The sequence below is a fragment of the Cebus imitator genome, unplaced genomic scaffold (assembly GCF_001604975.1).
Source record: "Cebus imitator isolate Cc_AM_T3 unplaced genomic scaffold, Cebus_imitator-1.0 Scaffold97, whole genome shotgun sequence".
Lineage (NCBI taxonomy): Eukaryota > Metazoa > Chordata > Mammalia > Primates > Cebidae > Cebus > Cebus imitator.
The window spans coordinates 44,619-71,229 of NW_016107412.1; the positions used below are offsets into that span (position 1 = coordinate 44,619).

The 26,611-nt window shown below is 41.6% G+C and overlaps 1 protein-coding gene across 3 annotated transcripts in view; it reads left to right on the forward strand.

Moving 5' to 3' along the window:
* SLC5A4 (solute carrier family 5 member 4) overlaps positions 1 to 26,611 on the forward strand; it is a 56,022-nt gene that overhangs the window by 14,576 nt on the left and 14,835 nt on the right. For 2 of the 3 annotated variants that reach the window (XM_017536342.2, XM_017536343.2), the window contains exons 4-11: positions 1,261 to 1,320; positions 2,557 to 2,661; positions 10,537 to 10,642; positions 12,197 to 12,277; positions 14,421 to 14,641; positions 19,969 to 20,104; positions 22,189 to 22,296; positions 24,138 to 24,288. In XM_017536342.2, coding sequence (XP_017391831.1) covers positions 1,261 to 1,320; positions 2,557 to 2,661; positions 10,537 to 10,642; positions 12,197 to 12,277; positions 14,421 to 14,641; positions 19,969 to 20,104; positions 22,189 to 22,296; positions 24,138 to 24,288 — 968 coding nt within the window. The remainder of the gene's footprint in view (positions 1 to 1,260; positions 1,321 to 2,556; positions 2,662 to 10,536; positions 10,643 to 12,196; positions 12,278 to 14,420; positions 14,642 to 19,968; positions 20,105 to 22,188; positions 22,297 to 24,137; positions 24,289 to 26,611) is intronic. The other variant, XM_037741266.1, reaches the window with a different exon arrangement.

Here is a 26,611-nt window from a genome sequence, read left to right on the forward strand (position 1 = left end):
CTCCTGAGTAGCTGGGATTACAGGCACGCGCCACCATGCCCAGCTAATTTTTTGTAGTTTTAGTAGAGACGGGGTTTCACCATGTTGACCAGGATGGTCTCGATCTCTCGACCTCGTGATCCACCCGCCTCGGCCTCCCAAAGTGCTGGGATTACAGGCGTGAGCCACTGCGCCCGGCCAAACCTGTGAAGTTTTAAGAAAGTTTACAAATTTGTGTTGGGCTGCATTCAAAGCTAGCTTGGACCACAGGATGGACAAGTTTGCTGTAGCACACGGCTGGACATGTGACGGATGTGCCGCCAATAGTTCTTGAGTTGCCTGGGTTTTTCTGTTCTTTTATGTTACTCTCTGATGTTTTCATGTACATGCATGTGCACATTGGGCAGAAGGGGATGCCTATGTAAAGGAAACTTGGGTCATATTGAAAGTTTAAACAGACTATCCTAGGTTGAACTCAAAGTGACCTTGAGCAATCACAAATGCCTGTGCCCCTCTCCTGTTGAAGATTCTGCCCCTACTTTTACTTTAGTAATATCCGGGAGTCCAGGATGGATCCAGCCTCCAGATAGGCTCTATGGCCGAAGCTTTGTTTTAATAGTGCCTTGGACACTAGAATGAAATCAGTCTCCAGAGGCATGGCAGAATGACCTGTGTACCAAGTGGGTGTGACAAGCAGGCTGCAGAGAACTCAAGTCACCTCCTGTGACTATGACTTTGGGCTCCCTTAATCTCTGTAAGGCTCAAGTTTCCCCTCTGTAAGATAAGCATAACTGTGCTTCTCACATCTGCCTCACTTAGACTGAGAGCAGCATAAGTGATATATGAAAAGATTCTTTGTAAAAATTACATATTTATGCTAGATTATATTATTATCATCATTGGATGTGGCAAGACTTGGGGAACACTGGGGATATTCTATTTCCAGATTCCTTTCTCATCCTCCGTTACTTTTCATTTATGCAATCCTTTGGCAAAGATTATATGACCTTGTGGGGGTTCCACTGGGATCAGATCCCTTATATTCTTTCCCTTTTTCACCACACATATTTTGTGGCAACTTAAGCCCCAGAAAATGGTGGCCCGAGTTACAGAAACAAAAAAAGGAACTCACAGTTGTCTCAGGATAATTGTTTGAATGGGACAGGATTAAGCCAACTTTTTTTTTTTCTTTTTAATTTTCAGACTCAGAGGTCATATAAGGACAAGCTCCACAAGCCAAGCCTCTTTAACATCTCACTCTCTTATTTTGGTTCCTCATAGTCCTCAATAATGTTGCCGATTCTTGGATGGATCTTTGTCCCCATCTATATCAAGGCAGGGGTGAGTATCTGTTACCAGAAGGCCAGAGTTCAGTTCTAGGCACTGCTGCTCACTGCACAGAAAGTCAATCACTGAGACAATGAATATTGCCAAGAAAAAAGGCTTTTTGGGGTATTGCAGCCAAAGAGATGGGAGCTCAGTCTCAACTCCCATCTTCCTGATAGACTAAAATAAGGGGTTTATATAGCAGGGAAGATATATAACCATGTGTGGGAAAACAGGAATGAGGGGGCGGATAAGGAAGAGAAGTCAGTCAACAGGAAGCAGATGATGGGTTAGACAATTATAAAAGGTGAGGGGTCTGGCTTCTCATTGTTCACGTGTGGTGATCTCCTGAGTTTCAGCTCTTTGACCCTATCCAGGAGGCCTGATTATTGATTTTCTGAGACAGGAACTGAGATAAGACAAAGGTAACTTTCTACAAGACTGGGAGGATCAGTTTCTATGCTTATTCAAAGAAACCACAGACATCAATTCTATGGGACGATTGGGCCAGTTCCATATTCATAGGTATTCTGGGTAAATCTGTCAGGTGTATCTTTCAGGCATTCATTCATTCACTCTTTCTCTTCAATCACGAAACCTGGGTTTCTGTCCTTCACCTGGCCTATTGCTAGTAATATACAGAAGACAAAAGTCAAATTTCTTGCCTAGAGACGTTTCCAGTATAGAATGTGGCCGCAACCAGTTGGGAAATCAGTGGTGTCCCTGCATGACGACCCTGGAGTAGAGATGACAGGTTTGATGGCAGAGTAAAGACGAAGGCAGTGGAGGGGGAGGATTATGATCAGCTCTGAGACTTGAAGCTTGAGGGCTGGGGTGCTTGAGGGCCACCATTAATGGAGCCAGGGATTCCAGATTAGAGGTAAATGATGGATGAAAAGGAGAGTAATGATTTCATTTTGCAACAGGTTAAGTGTTTGGTGCATTCAGGACACTAAGGTGGAGACACCCAGCTGGCACTGGGAAAGTGAGATCTACAGATAGGTCAGGAGAGAGACCTTGGCTGGAGTTATCAATGGGTGTGCCATTCTCTTCAGAAGCATGGTTTAAGAATCCACCTTCTGCCAGTCACTGTCCAAGGTAACAGGTCTACCTCCATGAACAGAAGCCATGGTTTCATCACAAGGAAGGGGCCATACACAGCCCTTTCACTTACAGGTGCTTAGGAAATGCTGAATAATCTGAACACACAGGGACTTAAGGGTAACTTCCTGTCAATGTCTGTCTCTGCAGGTGATGACCATGCCAGAATATCTCAAGAAGCGGTTTGGTGGGGAGCGACTCCAGGTCTACCTCTCCATCCTCTCCCTCTTCATCTGTGTGACTTTGTCAATCTCTGTGAGTTCAGAGCCTCCTGACATTTTAGCTTCAAGAGGTTGTCAGACAGCGCCAGAGTGCTAATATAAGAGAGCTGGATGTATAGACTGTCAACAGCCTTTCAAGGGTTATGCCATATGGATGTCTTAAACTCTCAGGGGTGTCTCTTCCAAGCCCTATGGGGAAAAAGGGAGCTTCAAAGATCCCGTGTTCATAAAGTGGTAGACTTTTAAGTCATGAGAGACTCCAGGGTATAAATCTGCCCTCTCATCAAGGATATGAAAAAATGAATGTACAAAAAGAACAAAATGTCTCATTCAAACAACACAGCTCTTTAGTAAAGGGAAGACTTCTCTGGCCTCCTACTTTTTCTACCTCAGGATAACCTTTATATTTTTTCTCAGAGCATGTCCAAGTTTACATTTTCATTTTCAGTTTAAGCCACAAGGAAGGTACTTTGTATTATTATACTGATTTTTCTTAAATTCATTCTACTTTATCTAAGACCACCATGGTAATACCCATGTCAAAAATAAGTGTTAAAAAATTAAAGTACATTTTAAGTACTCTTTTATAAAGTTACAATTTTGGGGCCGGGGCGGTGGCTCACGCCTGTAATCCCAGCACTTTGGGAGGCTGAGACAGGTGAATCACTTGAGGTCAGGAGTTCGAGACCAGCCTGGCCAACATGGTGAAACCCCATCTCTACTTAAAATACAAAAATTAGCCAGGCATCGTGGTGCACACCTGTAATTTCAGCTACTTGGGAGGCTGAGGCAGGAGAACAGCTTGAACCCAGGAGGCGGAGGTTGCAGTGAGCTGAGATCACACCACTGCACTCCAGTCTGGGAGACAGAGCGAGATGCCATTTCAAAAACAACAACAACAAAAGTTATATTTTTTGAAGATAATCAGTGAGGAAAGATGGAAGGAATTTGGAGATTCAGCAGCACATGTAAAAAACAAAGGCTAACATATTTGCTCCTCATGTGTCAGTCACTAATGAAATCATCTCAAGTTTATAATCTAGGCAGGTGTCTCAGAGTTTGTGAGAGAAAAAGCTGACCTTTCCTATTGCTCCTGTCAAACTGAGTCATTGTTGGAAGTGAACCAGCTGTTTAGATTAGACGGCATGAGCCTTCCCAATGCAAAGTGGGCACTGCCCAGCAATGACTGCATATTATTGAGCCTTGTGTTGGGGTAGCAAAGATTTTTGAGTTCACCATTTGGCTAAGGCAGTAAGATGGGAAGGTTAGGCGAGGCAGAGGGAAACAGAGGAGCTCACAGGTGTCAGGGGCTTAGGGTTCACACGTTCCTCAAATTGTTGGACTTGCCAATCTCCCAGTTGTCCTCTGGTGCTGACACTACAGCTTTATGGTTTGAAGGAACATGAGCAGGCATGAAGGCAGAGAACAGAGGACAATGCACAGCGAAACAGCCCTCAAGGGATGCAAATACCCAGGCTGGAGGGTTACTGGTGGATGGGGAGGGACAGAATGTTGGTGAGCTGGGTGCGGGTGCAGGGAAGTCATTTGTGTGTCTGTGGCTGTGCAGAGTCCATGGTTGGCTGGAAAGACACCTTAGCAGGAGTCCATTCTTGCCTGCAGTTTTATGTTTTAAGTGACATTAATCACGATTAATCTTAGACATGACCTTCTGTATACTCTTAGACTCTGATAACAGATTGTGTCCTAGTTACTTATTAAACAGGTAATTATGAGATCTTAGGACAGGACAGTTCTCATAGGTCTCCTCTGCCCAGATTGGAAAAAGGTCATCCTGTTCACTGGTTCTCAACCTGCAGTAACATGTGCATTGAGATTTGATACAAACTATTATCTAATCTACAGTCTTTATTCAGATATTGACTATTGTTTTCAATACAATCCTTTATAGCAAGCGAATCATTGCGATTCCTCTTTACTATGAAAAATAATTTATAATCTTTTTTTTTTTTTTTTTTTTTGAGACGGAGTTTCACTCTTGTTACCCAGGCTGGAGTGCAATGGCGCGATCTCGGCTCACCGCAACCTCCGCCTCCTGGGTTCAGGCAATTCTCCTGCCTCAGCCTCCTGAGTAGCTGGGATTACAGGCACGCACCACCATGCCCAGCTAATGTTTTGTATTTTTAGTAGAGACGGGATTTCACCATGTTGACCAGGATGGTCTTGATCTCTTGACCTCGTGATCCACCCGCCTTGGCCTCCCAATGTGCTGGGATTATAGGCTTGAGCCACCGCGCCCGGCCTATAATCATTGTTAGCGTAATTAATGCCACTGAATTATATACTTAAATGGTTAAAATGATAAATTTTATGTCATATATGTTTCACCACGATAAAAAAAAAATGTCATTGGTGACTGAGCCTAGTGACGTCTGCCTATAATCCCAGCACTTTTGGAGGCTGAGGCAGGAGGATCACTTGAGGCCAGGTGTTCTAGACCTGCCTGGGCTAAATAGTGAGACCCTTATCTCTATAAAAAATACCATATATATATTTAGCCAGGTATGGTGGCTCACTTGAGTCCAGGAGTTGAATTACAGTGGGCTAAGATCATGCTACTACACCCCAGCCTGAGTGATCTGGAGTAGTGCCAGATCTCTTTAAAAAAATTCATTGATACTATGTCAACTACTTACATATAAATTCAAAACCATGGATTTAATTCTTTAATAGTACTATATAATAGAAACAAAGGTCAAGGAATTCATAATAAGATAAAGTGTGTTTTAACATGGAAATGATTAAGTAGAACTACATAAAAAGTTAAAATGCTGTGGTGTAATCATCGCCCCTCTGTGGATGAGTATAAAATCAGTATGAATGAAAATAGCCACAAATGCAGACAGAGGCAGATATGCACGAGGGGCAACACCACAGGTAACATTCTTTTTCTGAAATGGTGAACATTTTTTTTAAAGTGAAATCTTCCCTCAATACTAGTTGGTATTCCTGAAAAACCCCAATGTGCAATAGAGTCGGGTGGAATGATAAAATGTTAGGTTTTATTTCAAATCTTAGAGAAAAATACAACCATCTCCTGCTATACCTGTTTCCAGCCCCAAGTTCTACAAAGAAACAGAGACAGAGTCTTGCTCTGTTTCCCAGGCTGGAGTGTAGTGGTGCAACCTTGGCTCACTGCAACCTCTGCCTCTCAGTTTCAAGTGATTCTCCTGCCTCAGCCTCCCCAGTAGCCAGGATTACAGGCATGCGCCACCATGTCTGGCTAATTTTTTTGTATTTTTAGTAGAGATGGGGTTTCACCATGTTGGCCAGGCTGGTCTCAAACACTTGACCTCAAATGATCCACCCCTCTTGGCCTCCCAAAGTGTTTCTCACATGTCTTCAACTATTTGAGATTGTTACATACATCATTGCCCTTTGATCTCAAAAATTTCAGTGTAAATTTTCCCCCAGACTTAACATTCATTGACGATTCTACCTGATCCAGTGATTTTTACCTGATCCAGTCTTTACTGTGGCAGTTGTAAAATGATGGTTTTTTAAACTAAGCGTTCCGGGTATATCATTATTCCTAGAAACAGGGATAATTTTTTGCAAAACCACAGCAGAATTATCAACTCAAGCAAACATAACATGGATACAGTTATCTACAATTTAAATTCCAACTTTGTCAACTGACTCAGAAATAATCCTGTTTATCATCCTTTCTCCTCCAGTACAGGATGCGGTCTAGGGTCAGGTATTATTCAGTTGCCAAATGTCTTTAGCCTGCTTTCATCTGGAACATTTCTATGTACCCCTTTTCTGTCTTTGATGACATTGACATTTTTGAAGGACAGAGTCCCTCCTCCACTCTTCTTAATATGACAATCTTTATTTTGGACTTGCCTGATATTTCTTCATAGTTGGATTCAGGTTATACGTTCTTCTTGGCTGGAATACTGCATAAGAGACGTGTCGTACTAAAAGTATCCTATCTAGAAGCATTCGGTACCCATCTGTTCCTTAATGGTGATGTTAATTATGATCACCTGATCGAAGTGTTGCCCAATTTCTCCAATACAGAATTATTGTTTTATTTTCCCCTGTAACCAAAAGGATCTGTGCTAGATCCTTTAAACCACTCAAATATTCAGTTCCTCTTCGAAATTTTCCAGTAGATTCAGCATTCATAAATGATCTTATCAGATCCAATCTTTACTAGGACAGTTGACAAATAATTTTTCAACTCTGGCACTCCTTCCATAGTTCCCATCCAGCATTCAGCAGGCTACTGAGGGCACGAGTCTTCCCCTCTCTATTTATCTATAACTGATGTGGACTGACACATTTCTATTTATCATTGGCTTACAAATATTATTTTATGTAGTTATTTTGATACTCATGCCATATTTGGCCAGTGAGAGCTCCCCAAACTGGATTCTGTGTAAAGGATAGGGCATGCTCCCATCATTTTATTGAGCAATTTCTTAAATTCTGGCATAACAAAATGTTTCAGACTCATCTTGTACCAGCCCTCCTCCAGCCCTGGAATCACCTATTTTTCTGGGACATCCCTGGCTCCTTTAGTGGGGAAGGGTTTTAGAAACCAAAATCTGAGTGCTAAGTGTACTTATTAAGTTGACTTTTTTTCTTGACTCTATTAGCTGACAGAATTAGGAAATAAATGCATACATACACCCGTATAAATGCACACACATAAATACATACATTCATATACACACATACATATAGTTTCCGGGCAACTATACACATACATATACATAGTTTACAAAACGTGAGTTCCCACTAATACCTCCAATTCCAATCCAGCTCTACATAGTATTTTATTGCCTTCTACAATTCTATATTCATATGTTCCTTCTTCCACAATTGAAAATCCTGACTCTCCAAGTCATCAACTCACACACACACGTGCACACACACACACGCACGCACACACACACACACGCACACGGGTGCACACATACACAATTTGTTTGCTCCATCCTATAATCCATCAAAAATGGCTTCAGAAATCTTTAGGACATTGGTCTGGGCAAAGATTTTTTTGGGGCTGGGAGCGGTGGCTCACGCCTGTAATCCCAACACTTTGGGAGGCCGAGGCGGGTGGATCACGAGGTCAAGAGATCGAGACCATCCTGGTCAACATGGTGAAACCCTGTCTCTACTAAAAATACAAAACATTAGCTGGGCATGGTGGCGCGTGCCTGTAGTCCCGGCTACTCAGGAGGCTGAGGCAGGAGAATTGCCTGAACCCAGGAGGTGGAGGTTGCGGTGAGCCGAGATCGCGCCATTGCACTCCAGCCTGGGTAACAAGAACGAACCTCTGCCTCAAAAAAAAAAAAAAAAAAGACTTTTTTTGGGTAAGGCCTCAAAACCACAGATAACAAAAGCATAAATTGACAACTCATCCAGCCACTTTGGCCACGCAAAGCGCTGGGATTATAGGCATGAACCACTGTGCCTGGCCCAAACAAAAATAAGTAAATACTTTTAAAAAGAAAATGATTTCAGAATTGCCTCACCCATACTGCTACAAAAAACAAACTAAAAATGAATTCCGAACTTATTTGCAGTTTTCCTCCATCCCCATCATAAGACTAATGTATCATCAAACATGGTGTTCCTCATTTTGCCAAATTTTGTTGCCACTTAATAGAAGTTTCTCCTCAGTGTAGGTCCCTGTTCTGAAAGGGAGCTTTGGCCATTAGTTTTGAGAGCTTGTTTGACCTGGACTACTCTGAACCCTTTCAAAACTTACCAAGGAGCCCTTACAGTTGCCCACTGGTTATTAAAGCAAAACCCCTTCCATGCTCTGCTGTAGTCCCGCAATTGTTCCACTGTGCTTCCCAGTGGTCACCTGGTGGCTATGTGGGGATGTCTAACTATAAGTTTCTGCAGATAAGCTGCTGTTTCTGCCTCCTCCCAGATCTTGCTGCCATGTAGGTTTTGTGGCTAAGGCTGATTTGCACCTGCCTTCTTGCCTTTGGGGCCTCGTGGAAATACCCCGTCATCTAATTTTGTTGGTTTTGCTATACACTTGCTTTGTCTAATGTAGAGATTCATGGAAGTTCACAAACTATGCTGCCACATTCACCGTTTTTCTAGAATATTTTATCTATTCTAAGTGTTCCCCGACATATTTCATTAAGTAAAAATCCCATGATAACAGTATAACAATATGTTTAACCATATAAGCTTCTGAGACACCACACAGGTTTAAATCCTGAGCTTACCACTTTCTAGCCGCGTCATCCAGGACAAATTCCCTAAGCCTCAGTTTCCTCAGATTTAAAATGATGATAATACCTACCTGACAGGTTAGTTTGGGGACATGGAGAAGGGTAGGGGGTAAATTCTTTCAAGGTTTCAAGGAAGAGATAATCCATTGGCAGCTTAAGTTTTTCCAGAAGAGAGAAAATATGTTACCCAATTCATCTCTTAAAATGGTTCTGTTTATAATTTTAGGAAAGTTAAAACAAACAGATAATTATAAACATTCTCATTGGCAAACAAGAATACTAATTTTAACAATTTCCTGCTAGCTGTTACATATGTATAGTAACTTACATAACTAATCGTATATATGTACATATATATGTGTGTATATATATATATATATATACACACACACACACATATATAATGTATACTAACATATATAATCACATATAGGTACATATATGTTTATATATGTTAACTAACATATATAACTAATCATATATGTAAATAACAATTTCCTGCTAGCTGTTACATATGTATACTAACATACATAACTAATCATATATATGTACATATATATGTATATATATACACATACATATGTAACAGCTAGCAGGAAATTGTCCTGAATTATTCATGTTAATTATGCTGAGCCGAACATTGTAGACAGAAAAATGTACTTCCTACTGAAATATGTTTGTCTTAGAGAGATTTCTAAGTTGATTAGTCTCCTTTTGTTTATGGTTAGACCTAAGGGCCCCTAGGATGGTTAGAGACACATGTATTTAGTTGATTTCCAACCAGCACCATGCATTTACAGCACAGTCTGCACAATCTAAATTAATTCTGCATTTCCCCCTCAATTTCATAAATAATCATAACCCCCCAATTGAAACAATTATAAATCATTGTTCCATATATTTATTTGGAACATATATGAAACAATGTTATTTGGTTGCTTTCTATTTTTGTACATACTATCTTTTTTTATGTGTGTGAGATAGAGTCTCACTCTGTTGCCAGGCTGGAGGGCAATGGAATGATCTCAGCTCACGGCAACCTCCTGGGTTCAGGCGATTCTCCTGCCTCAGCCTCTCGAATAGCTACAGGCACACGCCACCAAATTAATTTTTGTATTTTTAGTAGAGACAGAGGTTTACCATGTTGGCTAGGATGGTCTCAATCTCTTGACCTTGTGATCCGGCTGCCTCAGCCTCCCAAAGTGCTGGGACTACAGGCGTGAGTCACCACACCTAGGCTATTTTTGTATATATTTTCTATCCAATATATTAGGTTGTTGCAAAAGTAATTGCGGTTTTTGCCATTAATAAATTTTATAGTACATGAAACACACACAATAGAATATATTCTCCATCACAGTCCAGGGGCTTTCTATAAGCAATTACTCAGCTTCTCTAAGCCTCATGATACAGAAAAAGTTCTCAGGACATGTCACCTCATTTAAAAAGCACCTTAACTGAGCAATGAACTAACTTCTATGAGAATATAGAAGAGAGTGAAGATAGTGAAAATTGTTTTTTGAGGCTTTATGAAAGGTATTACTCTGGGGTCGTCTCAGTGGATTCCTGAAAGATAAGTAGGAGTCTACCAGGAAAAGAAGGGCTGAGAAGAGTGGACATTGGAGCAGAGAAACCAGTGGCCTGAAATGCACGTTTCCTTCTCATCCTGACTGTTCCCTTTTTAGTCAGATATATTTTCTGGAGCCATATTCATCCAGCTGGCCTTGGGACTGGACCTTTACCTGGCAATCTTTATCCTCTTGGCTATCACTGCTGTTTATACCATCACTGGTGAGTATGTTGGATATTTTGCTCACTCAGGCTGTCTTCTGCTGATCCCAACCCAACCTGCAATTAGCATTCTCAGTGTTAGCTGTGTCACTGCCAAGGTAAAGACACCATTTCATTCCCACTATGTGAGTCAAGCACAGCACCAGAAACACAACTAGAGCATACAAAACAGGTAATTTGGTTCAACTATGAGTTTGGTGCCCAGATTGGCACTTAGAATTTAGCATATCATCCACAAGGAAACAGCAGCTCAGATAGGAGGCTGGCAAATGCAAGGTGAGGTTCAAATGAACACAGGATGCCAGGGCATGGCCATGGCCGTGAATGGCACAGTTAAAAGAGGAAAACTGGAGCAGCGGGTTGCTGGCGGGAGACGGTGTGTGGTAATAGTCCAAGCAGGCTCTCATGAACCAGGTATGTTGATATGCTTCTCATGTATATTAACTTATAAAAATTAAACAATACCAGCTGAGTTGGAAAACCTAAGGAAAAATACCAGCTAGGACAATTTTGGGGCCATTTTGGTGCATTTGAGCTGTCAACCTAAAATAAGCAACTCTCCAAAATGAGGTGTTTCTTCGGGAATAGTGAGGGTTTGCAAACCAGGATACATGTGCTATGACAGACCACAGGCACTTCCAAGGGGGTTGAGGCAAAGGGAGACTTATAAAGACAGAGAGGGAGAATCCACATAAGCTGTTCTGAAATAGATGATTGTTTCAGCTGCTTATTGCAGGAGGTGGTGTTTGTTCATTGGTGGCACTGGCTGTTGCTAGGAGACAGTCTTCACAGAAGTGGCTTAACCAGAAAGTTCTAGCTGGGATAATGTCTTGCAACAGTTCCTGTTACAGGCATAGGTGTAGGAGGGCCTACTTACATGGCCTCCCAGCCCCATTTCGTTAGGGTTTGGCATAAGGGTCTCTATTTTGGAAAAGAAAACTTTCACAGAGCATGTGTTTTATAATAAGGGAGAGATAAAGGCATGAGTTTTCAGGATTCATCTTGTTTTCCCATGACACTCTCATAAAGGGAATATCTTGTTGACTGACAGCCTAGTTAGTCCAGAATTGAAAAAGAGTTTTGGTTTGGGTGTTTTTTTTTTTCCACTATACCAAAACACAAAACACAGTAACTATATCTGGTATTGAATTAATGAAACAATGTTATGTTCCAGCGCTAGAGCAAAAGTGGTTTTGCTAGATATTTTAGAGCAGGTGCACTGTGCTGAATGGGGGTCAACTGAGGGACTGTTAAGATAAACTTTCATGGTATTGAAGTGCTGCCTTTTCCCCAACTTAATATTCAAAAACTCACAAAAAAAAAAATGAAATTTCACGGGAATTCACAGAAACTTAATCAGAGCAAGGCATGAGAAGTAGAACCAATGCTGAGGACACCATGATGCCAGGACAAGCTTGTGGCTCACCCAGGAGATTTTGATGTCTTCTGCTGAGTCGTTTTCAGGGTTCTGGGTGGAGAATCACCTAGTGGTGAAGGTAATAAATACATGAGGACACATGGATAAAATGCCCTGGGGTTCTTTTCTCTCACCAGGGGGCTTGGCCTCGGTGATTTACACAGACACCCTCCAGACTATCATTATGCTGATTGGCTCTTTTATTCTCATGGCATTTGGTAAGTGAGAACCCTGTGTGCAGTGCCCAGGGGCTGGAAATCATGGGACTTGTTTCTGTTCAGTCTGTCTGCTCTTTATTGGGATGCCTTCCAGTTCCATCTGGGCACGTTTTCCAGTCATTTATATAATCCCCATCACTGAAATATCTGCCTGATTTCTTTCTTGCTTTATTATCTCAGCATGAGGAAATGGGTAGGGGAGGAGGAGAACATTACTTTCTTTTAAAAATTATTGCTTAGATAAGTTATCTCATTTAACCTTAATTTCTCTGTGTTAAGGACAGACAAAATCAGTACCATTGGGTTGATAATTTTACACAAGTATTTGTGCACTAGATTCAAAGTCTGGAAACCTTTAATTTACATAGAATTTTTATGAAATGAAGGATTTAACAGTAGGAAACAATCTGAGAACTGAGTATTAGTTCAACTGAATAATACACAACCTATGTTTGTGTATTCTAACAATGTATTGTAGTGGATTTTCATCCAAAACATTCTTAACCTCATTATGACTATTTTGTATGAAAATGTATTATAAGACATTGTTACAGTACATAAATACCGGTTGGCTTTTTCTTCAAAATGCTTACTTTATAGTATCAGTTCATTGCCATCAAACAATATTGATTAATTTACAGCTTGCCAATTTTTGTTTTCTCTTATTATGGTATTTCTCTTTGCATAGGAAATCCATACACACAGTAAAAAGGATATAGGGTGAAAATAAGTATCTCTTCCCTGTCCTGTCAGCACGCTCTACCCACTAAAGCTACACCGAATGCAACGATCCTGAATGTGCATGTATCTAATCACACAGCTTGTAGGTACATGAAGCAAAAACTCAAAGAACTACAAAGACAACAAATATGCAGTGACAGCTGGTGGTTTTAAACCAATATAAATGCCTCTAGTTACATATGGCTACTGAAAACTAAAAATTGTTTCTCATTTACCTAGCCCTATTTCAGGTGTACAATATATGGCTAGTGGCTACCATACGGGATGGCATAAATACAGTACAGTTCTATCATGCAGAATGTTTCCATTGCACAGTGCTACTCCAGAGGTTGTTAGCATCAATTCTCTGTGTACTTTCTATTCGGTTTCCCAGAACTTCTGTGCTGGTCTTATTCATGGTGCTTTGGTTTCTGGCCTCAGTGATGCACTCCCTGGGATCAGGGTTTCTAAGCCTCAATTCTCCCATCTTTAGGATGAAGAGGGGGACTCTCATCTCTTAGGGTCTCCTATGTATTTTTGTTACAAACCATGTTTATCTAATCAAAGCAACTTCCTTGTATTGTCTGTATCCTCCACTCTCCTAAGTTCCTGCCTTGCACATTTATTTTGCACATGATCCCAGCACAGTGTTTGGCACATAGTAGGCCTTTAGCTATATAATCAAGCAAATTAATGTTAACTCAACCCTACAATTGTATAATAGCCTGATGAATTTTTCATCATTTAAAGCTACATTAAAGGACCCCAGATGCCTGAGCTCAGCTTTCTGAGAGCAAATACAATTCTCTTCTGCACCTGATTATCCTTTCTAGATGCAAACAGGCTGAGTCTCATCATTTTCACTTGTCATGTCTAACCTGCCACCCCCAATTTCTGCTCATTATTTTTCCAATTTTTTATTGTAACAGGCAAAATTTGTGTTGCATCAGAAAACGAGATTGCAAGTAAGATAAAAAGAGCCAAACTCTGGGTCAAGAAGAGAGGCCTTTGGCTCCTGTTCTTTTCAGAGGAGTTGGGGCTTTCTGATGGTTGATCCTATGAGGCTCACCTTAGCTCACCCTTCCAGTTTGCTTATGCTCTAAATGGTTGTGATACATCAGTGTCAGCCTGTTGGGTAACAGCTTCATTTTTATCTTAAAAGAGACACTAACTCAAAACTTCAAAGAGCAACATAGGAAGACAAGCCAGAGTTATTTGCTTTGTGTACTTCGTGAAAGGCAATCTGGTAGTATGGCAATGCCAGCGGGGGTACCAGAAAGACATGGACCTGAGAGAAGATCACTGAGGATTCAACTGGGCTGATAGGAGGTGCTTGTGTACTTTCACCAAAAAATAGTCACCATAAACACTGGACGTCTTAGATTTCAGTAAGACATCTCATTTTACTCTGACACCTTTTCAGCATTTAACGAAGTTGGAGGTTATGAAAGCTTTACCGAGAAGTACATGAATGCCATCCCGTCCGTAGTCAAGGGGGACAACTTGACAATCAATGCCAGGTGCTACACACCTCGGGAGGACTCCTTCCACATCTTCCGAGATCCTGTCACTGGGGATATTCCATGGCCAGGAATTGTATTTGGAACGCCCATTACAGCTTTGTGGTACTGGTGCACAAATCAGGTGAAGTGTGTGTGTTTGTGTGGGCATGTGTGTATGTGTTTCTTGTTCTTTCTTGTCTCTCAGAAATATATTTAGTTTCTATTTTGCACACATGTCATCTAAAGAGTCAAACACTTCATTGTTTTTTGAGATGAAGTCTCACTCACTCTGTCACCCAGGCTGGAGTGCAGTGGCATGATCTCAGCTCACTGCAACCTCTGCCTCCCAGGTGCAATCAATTCTTCCGCCTCAGCCTCCCACGTATCTGGGATTACAGGCATGAGCCACCACACCCGGCTAATTTTTGCATTTCCAGTAGAGATGGGGTTTCACCATGTTGGCCAGGCTAGTCTTGAACACCTACCTGACCTTGGTGCTGGGGATTACAGGGGTGAGCCACCATGCCCGGCTTAAAGAGTCAAACACTTCTACAAAGCCTATTTAAAAATAGCTGCATAGCTCCCTGTTTTCTACCCTATTTCTTATACTTTAGAGGCAAATGCTTTCAGCTCTTTTAAGTGTGTGTTTTGGCATTTATTTCTGTTCCCTAAATCCTTGTGCTCAATGTGCAGTCTGTGAGCCATCAGCATGGACATCACCTTGGAGCTCACTAGAATAAACTCAGATAACTATGACCCTATCTAGACCCTTTGAATTGGAGTCTACTCATTCACTTGATCCCCAAGTGATTCAGATAAATGCTTATGTTGCTCCCTTTTGGTTTTAGGATTTTATCAGTGGCTTCCCTATGATGAAGGATGAGTTTAGCTGTCCTTCAACCTTCCCTTCTCAGTCCCATGCAAGCACACCTGTTTCCCCATCCTCCCAATAGCTGTCAATAACAATTTTGAAGAAATCAGCATTCAGTGCCACCACCATTTCTGTGACTACCTGAATGTAATTCACAGCTGAACCACGTGATGAACAGTGCCTGGCTTTGCCTTAGCTTTTTCTTATTCCTGGAATAATTTTAATTACTCTTTCTTTTCTTTCTTTTTTAAAAACATTATTTTCTAAATAGAGACAGGCTCTTACTATGTTGCCTAGGCTCATCTCAAACTCCTGAACTCATGCAATCCTTCTGTCTTGGCCTCCCAAAGTGCTGAGATTACAGGTGTGAGCCACCGCATCTGGCCAATTCTTAATTTTTCATTTTGAATTTTCTTGCTAATTATTACTCATTGAATAAAAGGTTCTCTTGGAGCCTTTGCCCTCTCACAGTCTGGCAGCGCTCCTTCTGTTTGGTGTCCAACCTTATCCAATGAGCCCTTCACTACCATCTTTGGGAATTCATTTTTGCCTTACTCAGCTTATTTCTTTTTCCAGTATCACCTGCTGTCTTCTTAGTTTATTCCGTCTTTCAGGGCAAATCAAAACCTTTAGTATCTTCCTGAGCTAGGCCTCCTACGAGTTAAACATTGTGAATTAGCATATTTGAAATTGTCTTCACTCTAACCTTTCCTTGATTGATCATTTGTTCATATATTCAGTCCTAGGTTAGAAATAATGTTTCTCAGAGTCATAGACTCAGTCTTCTGGATTTCACCGTCACTGTGGAGAAGCTTGAAGTCTTTTTATTTTTTTTGAGATGAGTCTTGCTCTGTCACCCAGGCTGGAGTGCAATGATATAATCTTGGCTTACTGTAACCTATGCCTCCCGGGTTCAAGAGATTCTTTTTGCTTCAACCTCCTCCGTAGCTGGGACTTCAGGTGCATGCCACCACCCAACCCTAATTTTTATTTTTTAAATTTTTTTTTGAGACACAGTCTTGCTCTGTCGCCAGGTGCCAGGCTGGAGTGCAGTGGCACGATCTCAGCTCACCGCAACCTCTGCCTCCCAGGTTCAAGCAATTCTCCTGCCTCAGCCTCCCAAGTAGCTGGGACTACAGGTGTGTACCACCACACCCAGTTAATTTTTGTATTTTTTAGTAGAAATGGGGTTCCACCATGTTGGCCAGGATGATCTCTATTTCTTGACCTCCTGATTCTGCCTGCCTCAGCCTCCCAAAGTGCTGGGATTACAGGCATGAGCCACCGTGCCTGGCTCTGAAGTCATTCTTGATCCTTGGGATATGACTGTGTCTTTGTCTCTGGATGCAAGCCGTTCCTCAGTCCTCAGTATTCTGAAATTTCCCCACAATGCACTATTGTGTGGATCTATAATTGTGAGCTTGCTTAGCCTGTTAATGTATGTCTTGGATAATTTGACGGTATTCTTTCTATGATTTCTTCCATTTTCTTTTCCTTTTGAGACCTTCTCTGTTTGGGTGTCGGTCTTCCTCAGCTGGTTCTCTGCTATTCTCACCTTTTCTTCCTATTTTCCATCTCTTGGTCTTTTTGCTCTATCTTCTAGGAGACTTTCTCCACTTTTTCCTGGACTTTTTCTGCCTTTGTGTTTACAAACTTGAACGATGATATCGTTTTTTGTCTGTTTTCTGAGTATTCTCTTTCATATCACCTAAGTTTTTGTTTTTTGAAGTTTCCTTCTTCCTGAAGAATCTCTGTCAACGTCAAGTTCATAATTTCACAATTTTTAGCCTGGTATGAATCAGTGGTCAGAGTTTTATTTTTCTCTATGTAATGAGTTTACCAAAATATCTACCAAAGAATGCATAATGTCATCATTCACATGTGGAACCATCTTTATCATGTATATTTCCTCTCTGACTCCCTAGGTTGCCTCCTGCAAGTGGCCTTACCTTCCCCTTAGATCTGATGCTGGTCCTGCTCAACTGCTGACAGGGCTCCCCTGCTCACCTGTCATTTGTGCTGTACCTCTACCACTTTTGTCTAAAAATGCTGTCTGCTCCCCCAGCACAAAATGACACCACTGCTATCCTTAATGGATTGTTTCTCCGAAGAGAATTATGCAGAAAAAGGCATCTCTATTTTCTGACAATCCTTGAGAAGAAAAATACCAAGAAGTTATGACATTATGGGTAGACATCCTACTTTGCTACAAAATTCTTAGTTGAGATTGCATAACATAAGTAGGAATTCTGAAGTTCTCTGGATTATTTTTTCCAAGACTCTTATACTGGATTAATAACCAGGTGAGGGTTCAGAATATTCTGAAGAAATCTAGAAATCAGTGTCTCAGTGTTTTCTTCCAATGGCTGCTTGACCCTGGTGTTTCCTGACAACTAACTTGACTTGCCAAGGAGATAACTGCCCCGTAACAATAGGGAGATACTATGTAATGATGCCTACGATATGAAAGACACGAATTAAACCACAACTTATGGTGGTGTCAGTAGTGACAGCTTTGTACCTGGCACATCACTTGCTGTTATCCAGCAAAAGGAACTCACTGCCTGATGCACTAGAAGCCAATACTATAACACTGTGTTTTTGATTAAAGTAAAGCTTTTTATCACAAGTAGACTTACAAGCAGACAGGAGTCAAGCTCCAATCTGTCTCCTGCTGGCTTCAAGGCAGTATTTTTATTTAAAAAGGTTCAAAGGGTGGATTCTGAGATTAGCAGGTGATTGGTGGAAGGGAAGGGAAGTTCTGAAAAGACCTTGGGCATGTCCAGTTATCTTTTCATGCTACCTTGTGGGTTGCATATGCAAATTCTGGAGGAGTTCACATGAAACATGCAGTGGAAATTCACGGTGCTACCTCAGCAACCTTGTTCTGCACAGACTTCAGTTGGCCATTTTGGTCCCAGCCAATTTCAGCCATTTTTTTCTTGATCTCACAAGTGGATGAGTTTCAGTGTTTCTAAAAGTTGTTTCCTTTTTTTTTTCTTTTTTGAGACAGAGTGTCTTGCTCTGTCACCCAGGCTGGAGTACAGTGGCGCAATCTCGGCTTACTGCAGCCTCCACCTTCCTGATTCAAGTGATTCTCCTGCCTCAGCCTCCCGAGTAGCTGGGATTACAGGTGGGCATCACCACACCTGGCTAGTTTTTGTATTTTCAGTAGAAATGGGGTTCCCCATGTTGGCCAGGCTTGTCTTGAAATCCTGACCTCAGGTGATCCACTCACCTCAGCCTCCCAAAGTGCTGAGATTATAGGCGTGAGCCACTGCGCCCGGCCAAGTTGTTTGTTGTTGTTGTTGTTGTTATCTGCTATCCTGTAGGCTTAAGAATTTAGTCACTGTTTCTTTAATTCTTTGGGGCATGGTTTCACTACTGTTGTTGCATTGCAGCCTGGGAGCTGCAGATATATTTTAATAGTAGCTAATGTATATTAATTTCTTTGTACCAAGGGTCTTACATACATCATACCAAATATTAAGTCCTGCAACAGATAACCATATTTTTGAGATGACAAACCTGAAGCTCACAGAGCTCAAATACTATGCAAAAGGAATCAAGATTCAAACCCTGATCATAGCTCCAAAGCACATTATTAGACACTGATCATTACCCATTGTATACATGTATTAAAATACCACATGTACCCCCAAAATACGATAAACAACTATTATATAATACATAAAGATCTATATATACACATATATATCACAGTTGTATATGTATCACATCTAGATATATATCTAGATATAGTTATGTATATATCATATACATATATATTATAGTTGTTTATATATAATATTTTGCGGGGTACATGTGATATTTTGATGCATGTATACATGCAGTTACTCTCAGCTGATTCAGAAATTTACATATTCTCAGACAACCTGATTCCAAGATCAGGTACACAATAGAATGCATGTATACAATATATAATGATCAAATCAGGGTTACTGGGATGTTCACTACCTCAAATCTTAATCTTTTCATTGTGTTAATATTACAGTTCTTCTCTTCCAGCTATTTTGAAATATTTAATCAATTATCATTAACTGTAGTCACACTATTTTACTATGAAACACTAGAGTGCTCTTCTTCTAACTATATGTTTGTACCTGTGAACCAACTTCTCTTTATGCCCTGCCTCCCTTTCCCAGCCTCTGGCAACCACCATTATATTCTCTGCCTCCATAAGATCTACTTGTTTAGCTCCCACATATGAGGGAGAATGTGTGATATTTGTCTTTCCGTGCCTGGCTTATTTCACTTAATGTAATGACTTCCAGCTCCATCCATGTTACTGCAAATGACAGGACTTCATTGTTATGTGTGGCTGAATGGTTTTGCATTGTGTTTTATGCACATTTTCTTTACCCATTCATCTGCTGATGGACACTCAGGTTGATTCCATATGTTGGCTGTTGTGAGTGGTGATGCAATGAACACAGGAGTGCAGATAGCTCTCTGGTATACTGATCCACATCATTTCTTATTGTAACACACACTGGAAAGGGTGAATGATTCAAAGGCTCACTACCTTTGAAATCATCCTCGGGTTATTTCATGAGTGTGTCACGTTTTCCTGGCAGGTCATTGTGCAGCGCTGCCTGTGTGGCAAGGACATGTCTCACGTGAAGGCTGCTTGCATCATGTGTGCTTACCTGAAGCTGCTGCCCATGTTCCTCATGGTGATGCCGGGGATGATCAGCCGCATTCTGTACACAGGTGAGCCCTGAATCCGTATAGTGTCTCTTTTTTATGCTTGAATTCTGAGAAGTCTTTTTAAAATGTCATAAAACATTCAGAAAATCCATTCTGGATGGGAGGAAAAGCAGAATTCCAGGTGAAGGGAACAGCTTTCTTAGCAGTTGGAGGCAGGAAAATTTGGCACATTGGACATTCCATTTCTTTATTATTTTCATACCGTCTGCCTGTCTGGTAGACATTTGAATCTGTGAGTTCTGTTTTCATGAGATGCTTAGATTTAAGGAAGCCCAGAGAATATGGCAAAACATGAGGTAGAACTGGGTTAATTTGAGTCAAGTGAGTTGTACTGGCTGAATATGGTGACATCTCTGATTGATAAGGTCTTGGTGTCTCTCAGAAAACTGAAGAACTGAATCAATTTTCACTGCTTTGGCATCAGGTTGAGCATATGTAAATTTCTGACTCAGCTGAGAATAACTGCTAGTGTTGAAAATCTTCCTTTAAAAAAATTCAACTTCCTTTATTATGAAAAGTGAAGGAAATATAACCAAATCTTTCTTGGCTAATCGAGGACTCATTTTTATTGGAATAATCCATCAGATAACACTTAATCCACTTCACGTTTTCTGAACAAGACATTAGTTGATTTCCCTGAAATCTTGTTAAGTGAACATCACCTCTTATTGCAGCTTTGTAATGTTTATAAGAGTAAAGAATGCTCACGCCTGGCTGAGGTGTGACCATTCTTTTTTATTTTATTTTTTATTGCATTTTAGGTTTTGGGGTACATGTAAAGAACATGCAAGATTGTTGCATAGGTACACATATGACAGTGTGATTTGCTGCCTACCTCCCCATCACCTATATCTGGCATTTCTCCCCATGCTATCTCTCCCCAACTCCCCATCCCCTGCTGTCCCTCCCCTATTTCCCCCCGACAGACCCCAGTGTGTGATACTCCCCTCCCTGTGTCCATGTGTTCTCATTGTTCAACACCCACTTATGAGTGAGAACATGTGGTGTTTGATTTTCTGTTCTTGTGTCAGTTTGCTGAGAATGATGGTTTCCAGGTTCATCCACGTCCCTACAAAGGACACGAACTCATCGTTTTTGATGGCTGTGTAATATTCCATGGTGTATATGTGCCACATTTTCCCTGTCCAGTCTACCACCGATGGGCATTTGGGTTGGCTCCTCTTTACTCTTATAAACATAGGCTGAGGCAGGAGAATGACTTGAGGCCAGGACTTTGAGACTAGCTTGAGCAATACAGCAAAACTCCATCTCTTAAAAGAAAGTCTAAGCATCTAATGAGTGGCGAATGGCCAAAGAAATTTTTACTGTGCACCTCCTTTATGGAAACAGGAGACTGAAGAGTATCTGAAAACTTGGGAAAATACTGAGGTTATGATATTAAATATAAACAGAAACTTGCAAAATAATATCTTAACTAAAATAGTTATACAAAAAAAGACATTTCTCTATGGAAAATGATTAGGAAGGAATGAAAAGAAGCTACTATGCCGAGATGTTATTATTCTGGGTGATTCTTTATCAATTCTTCCTGTCGGTTGTCGTAATGCTGTTTAAGCAAAAATAAAAAACCATCAAGATATTGTGCAACTGCCACAGAGCTGGGGCATCATCACACATGGTACAGTCATCCAACTGACCACCACAAGCGATGCCTCTTCTCAGATGCAGGTGAAAGACACTAGGCTAAATGTGACTACACACAGGACCTAACTTCCTGTTGTTGCCCATCTCTAGAGTTCTGTGTTTCTGTAAGAATTTCTTCTTTTGCTGTTTTCCCGGAGGATGGGGTCCATTCTCTCTCTTTGCTCAACTGCTCTTGCTAGGCCACATCCCAAGGAGGCCCCTGTCCCATGGGCCAGTGCAAGAGGCTATAGGGACGATGTATTTGGGGTTGTGTTCTATAGAGGGACCAGATCTATGGTATGGAGTTCAAAGTTCAATCTCCAGTTTCCAGGCAAATAAATGTCTTTTCTTTCTTATGATCTTACAACTTTTCTCTTTGCTTAATGGTTATTGGTTGTGCCTATTTGGGCCTCACTGGACTTGCTTCTGAATCCCTTCCTCAGATAAGGTAGCATGTGTGGTACCCTCTGAATGCGTGAAATACTGTGGTGTTGAGGTCGGCTGCACTAACTACGCATACGCAACGATGGTGCTGGAACTGATGCCCCAAGGTAGGAAAATGTCCCTCTGGGACAGCCCCAAGGAAGGGTTTTGGTACAATTCTTCCACCTTCCATTAATTCAGTCCAACTCATCAGACTCTTTCTTGAGCACCTTCCACAGGCTACCAGCCCTGTGCTAGGCCTGAAAATTTCAGAGATGAAATGGGTACAATTACTGCTATAAAAATTCTTACTCCTTGGCCGGGCGCGGTGGCTCAAGCCTGTAATCCCAGCACTTTGGGAGGCCAAGGCGGGTGGATCACGAGGTCAAGAGATCGAGACCATCCTGGTCAACATGGTGAAACCCCATCTCTACTAAAACTACAAAAAATTAGCTGGGCATGGTGGCACATGCCTGTAATCCCAGCTACTCAGGAGGCTGAGGCAGGAGAATTACCTGAACCCAGGAGGCGGAGGTTGCGGTGAGCCGAGATCGCGCCATTGCACTCCAGCCTGGGTAACAAGAGTGAAACTCCGTCTCAAAAAAAAAAAAAAAAAAAAAAAAAAAAAAAAAAAAAAAAAAAAAAAAAAAAAAAAAAAAAAAAAAAAAAAAAAAAAAAAAATTCTTACTCCTTCAGATTCAAGACTGTTTTCTGAGGCATCAAAGAACAGTTAAATAATCCATTTGTCATTAAAAGAGTTGCATAAGTCATAAACTTATAAACACAAGGCCTAGAGATAAACTATTTATTCTGCTTTTTTGGGGGCTAGTGATAATCAAATAATAGATCTCAATCTATTTAATCTGCAACTATTTACTGAGTGCCTTCTAAGTGCCAGGAAATGCTTTGGTGCTAATAAAACATCAGTGGAGTAGGCACAAAGTCCCCTACCTCTTGGAACTCACAATCTACTAGTCTGAGATAGAAAACAAATCACACATATGAAATATGCAAATAATTAGGATGCCAGAAGGTGATCATTGCTACGGTGAACAGAAATGGAACAGGGTACAGAGCTCAGGACTTGACCAGGTGATCTCGTACCTTAGGCTCATCAAGAGCTGGCTACGCTTCTGCTACTTTCCTCAACCCTGACACACGGGAGGGAGGGAGGGACCAGGGCCCACAAGCATGACACCACATACTCCCCATTCACTCTGTCCTGGGAGGCTTAGGGCCATTACTAATGGGCAGAGGGAACTGGAGGATGAAGTTCCCATCATGGCTCAAAACTCTTGGCTTTGCCACTCCCAAGACTTCTTTAGCGGAACCACCTACTGGATTTCTTCCTCTCCAGTTCTCTTAAGTTTTGAGGAAGCCAAGATTCTCTACCCTAAGAAAGATGGTGTGATGTTGTTTCTTCTCTTCTAAAACTGAGTTCCAGCAGATGATCTCTAAGTTCACGTTTAGGACTAAAATTATTTTTGCTTTAATCCGTCCCCTCAAGCATTTATTTTTTGAGTTGCAAACAATTCAATTACACTCTTTATTTTATAATGTACAATTAAGTTATTATTGATTATAGTCACCCAGTTGTGCTATCAAATAGCAGGTCTTATTCGCTTTTATTTGTACGCATTAACCATCCCTGCTGCCACCTCTAGTCCTGCACTACCCTCCCCAGCCTCTAGCAACCATCCTTCTCTATATCCATGAGTTCGTTTTTGATTTTTAGATGGCACAAGTAAATGAGAACATGTAATGTTTGTCTTTCTGTGCCTGACTGAATTATACTGGATTATTCTCAGGTGACCAGGAAATATGCAGGAAACTCCACATGCTGATTGAGTATTGAAAAGGACATCACTTAACCTATGTTCCAGATGATGCTTTTATCTTTGAACACTCTCTGGTTTAGCAAGAGAGTGTTCAGCTGCTAACCAGTGCTTGTACTGTCTCCTGGCTCCAGGACTGCGAGGCCTGATGCTTTCAGTCATGCTGGCCTCTCTCATGAGCTCCCTGACCTCCATCTTCAACAGCGCCAGCACCCTCTTCACCATTGACCTCTACACCAAGGTGCGGAAGCAAGCATCAGAGAAAGAGCTCCTGATAGTTGGACGGTGAGTGAACCCTGGTTCCCATCTAGAATCCTCTGAAGAAGTATGCAGAAGTGAAGTAGAGTTCCCTTGCCTTTGGCTTTGGTGAAAGTAATCACAGTGTCTCAGGGGAGAGGAGACACTGGAGTCCACTGAATTCAAGTGAGCACCTTCCAGATACGAAAATCTGAACCATTCCTTTAAATGAAATAATCAATTTTTCAGTCTTTCAAATATTTTTCATGGGCGCTTATTTCTTCCCCTCCTCACATAACCCCCTGATCAACCTCTTCAAAAAACTCCACCAGTGTTTTAATGGGGTGTAAAATTCCCACCTACTCTGATAGCTAAATGCACTGTCTCTACCAGTTTAAATGAAATGATCATTCCTTTAAATGAAATAATCAATTTTTCAGTCTTTCAAATGCTTTTCATGGGCCCTTATTTCTTCCCTCCTCACATAACCTCCTGATCGACATCTTCAAAAAACTCCACCAGTGTTTTAATGGGGTGTAAAATTCCCACCTACTTTTGATAGGTAAAAACACAGTCTCTAGCACTTTCCATGTATATCATATGGAGGTCATGGATTAGGTCCTCCACACATGAACACAGAGGAGTTTATCGGTCGCATTCATTAATGACTGGGCTGTGTTACAAAGAAACAGGGAAGGGACTCATTCCAAGAGGACACTTAGAGAGTTAAGTCAACCCAAGGGATCCTGAGCAGCCTGGGGGCCTTGAAGATAGTGGGAGTTAGATGGAAGAAAACAAGAGGAAAAAATGGGTACCAGAGTCTCCTTTTTCCCTTTCATAATTTTCGAGTAGACCCTATATTGTTATAGCATTTTTTGTTTTTTGAAAGTTTCACTCTTGTTGCCCAGGCTGGAGCGCAATGGCATGCTCCCAGCTCACTGCAACCTCCACCTCCCAGGTTCAAGCGAATCTCTCCTGCCTTAGCCTCCTGAATAACTTGGATTACAGGTGTCTGCCACCACACCTAGCTAATTGTTTTGCATTTTTAGTAAAGACAGGGTTTCCCCACGTTGGCCAGGCTGGTCTCGAATTCTCGACCTCAGGTGATCTATCCACCTTGGCCTCCCAAAGTTTACAGGCATGAGCCACCACACCTGGACCATCATAGCGTTTTGTAAAATGTTCTTAAAAATCAAAGTACAGCACACATACGGAAAACAGTTAACACATGGATGCACAGCTCAGAGAGGTGTTGCAAAACGAGGACCCATGTAACCATCAATCAAGTCAAGGAATGAAAATTACCAGCACCCAGAAGTTCTTCTTGGGCCACATCATTTCAAAGCTAACCAGTGTGACTGGGGATGCTATAGTTCAGTCTTTTCCAACTTCAGGCTATTATATATAGAATAAGTCAATTGGTATCCCTTGAAATATGGCTTTTTTTTTTTTGGATGGAGTTTTGCTCTGTCGCCAGGCTAGAGTGCAGTGGCACAATCTCGGCTCATGGCAACCCCCGCCTCCTGGGTTCAAGTGATTCTCCTGCCTTAGCCTCCCAAGTAGCTGGGATTACAGGCACGTGCCACCACACTCAGCTAATTTTTGTATTTTTAATAGAGACAGGGTTTCACCATGTTGGCCAGGATGGTCTCGATCTCTTGATCTCATGGTCCGCCCACCTCAGCCTCCCAAAGTGCTAGGATTATAGGTGTGAACCACCACAGTTGGCCAAAATATGGCTTCTTTTGCTCACGTTATGTTTGCAACATTCAGCCGTGTTGCTATGTGTAGCTGTAGTGTAATCATTTTATTTCTCTGTGGTGTTCCACTGCAGTAAGATATCAGAATGTGTCTAAAGAAACTGACATCAAGAGAAGCCGACCAACTATTTAAAAGATTGCGCTTTGTTGGTGACAGTAACAATACCTTTAGTAAGTTAAACACTTGGGGGAAAAACCCAAGGGCCTCACTCGGCCCAGAGTTTGACTCTGGACCAATGCTGCAGGAGACGGCGTACAGGAAGGCAGGAGTGTACCCATAGTAGAAAAAGTACTGGTTGGTGTTCAGGAGGCCCAAGATGCAGTCGTGCAACTGATAGGTATATGGTCTTGGACACACGTCGTCCTCAAATGGTAAAGTAATGACTTTTCCATAAAAAACACGTATGTTGATCTAATTAAGGAGGATGATCCAAGATGGCCGTTTAGGAACAGCTCAGGATTGCAGCTCCCAGTGAAAGCGCAGAGGGTGAGTGGACGCCGCGTTTTTATTGCCCACAGACTAGGAAATTCCCCGGGTGGAGGTGCTCCACAGTCGCCAGCGCGGCTGTTTCGGCCAGCGCGGCTGTGCCGGCCAGCGCCACGGCTTTGCC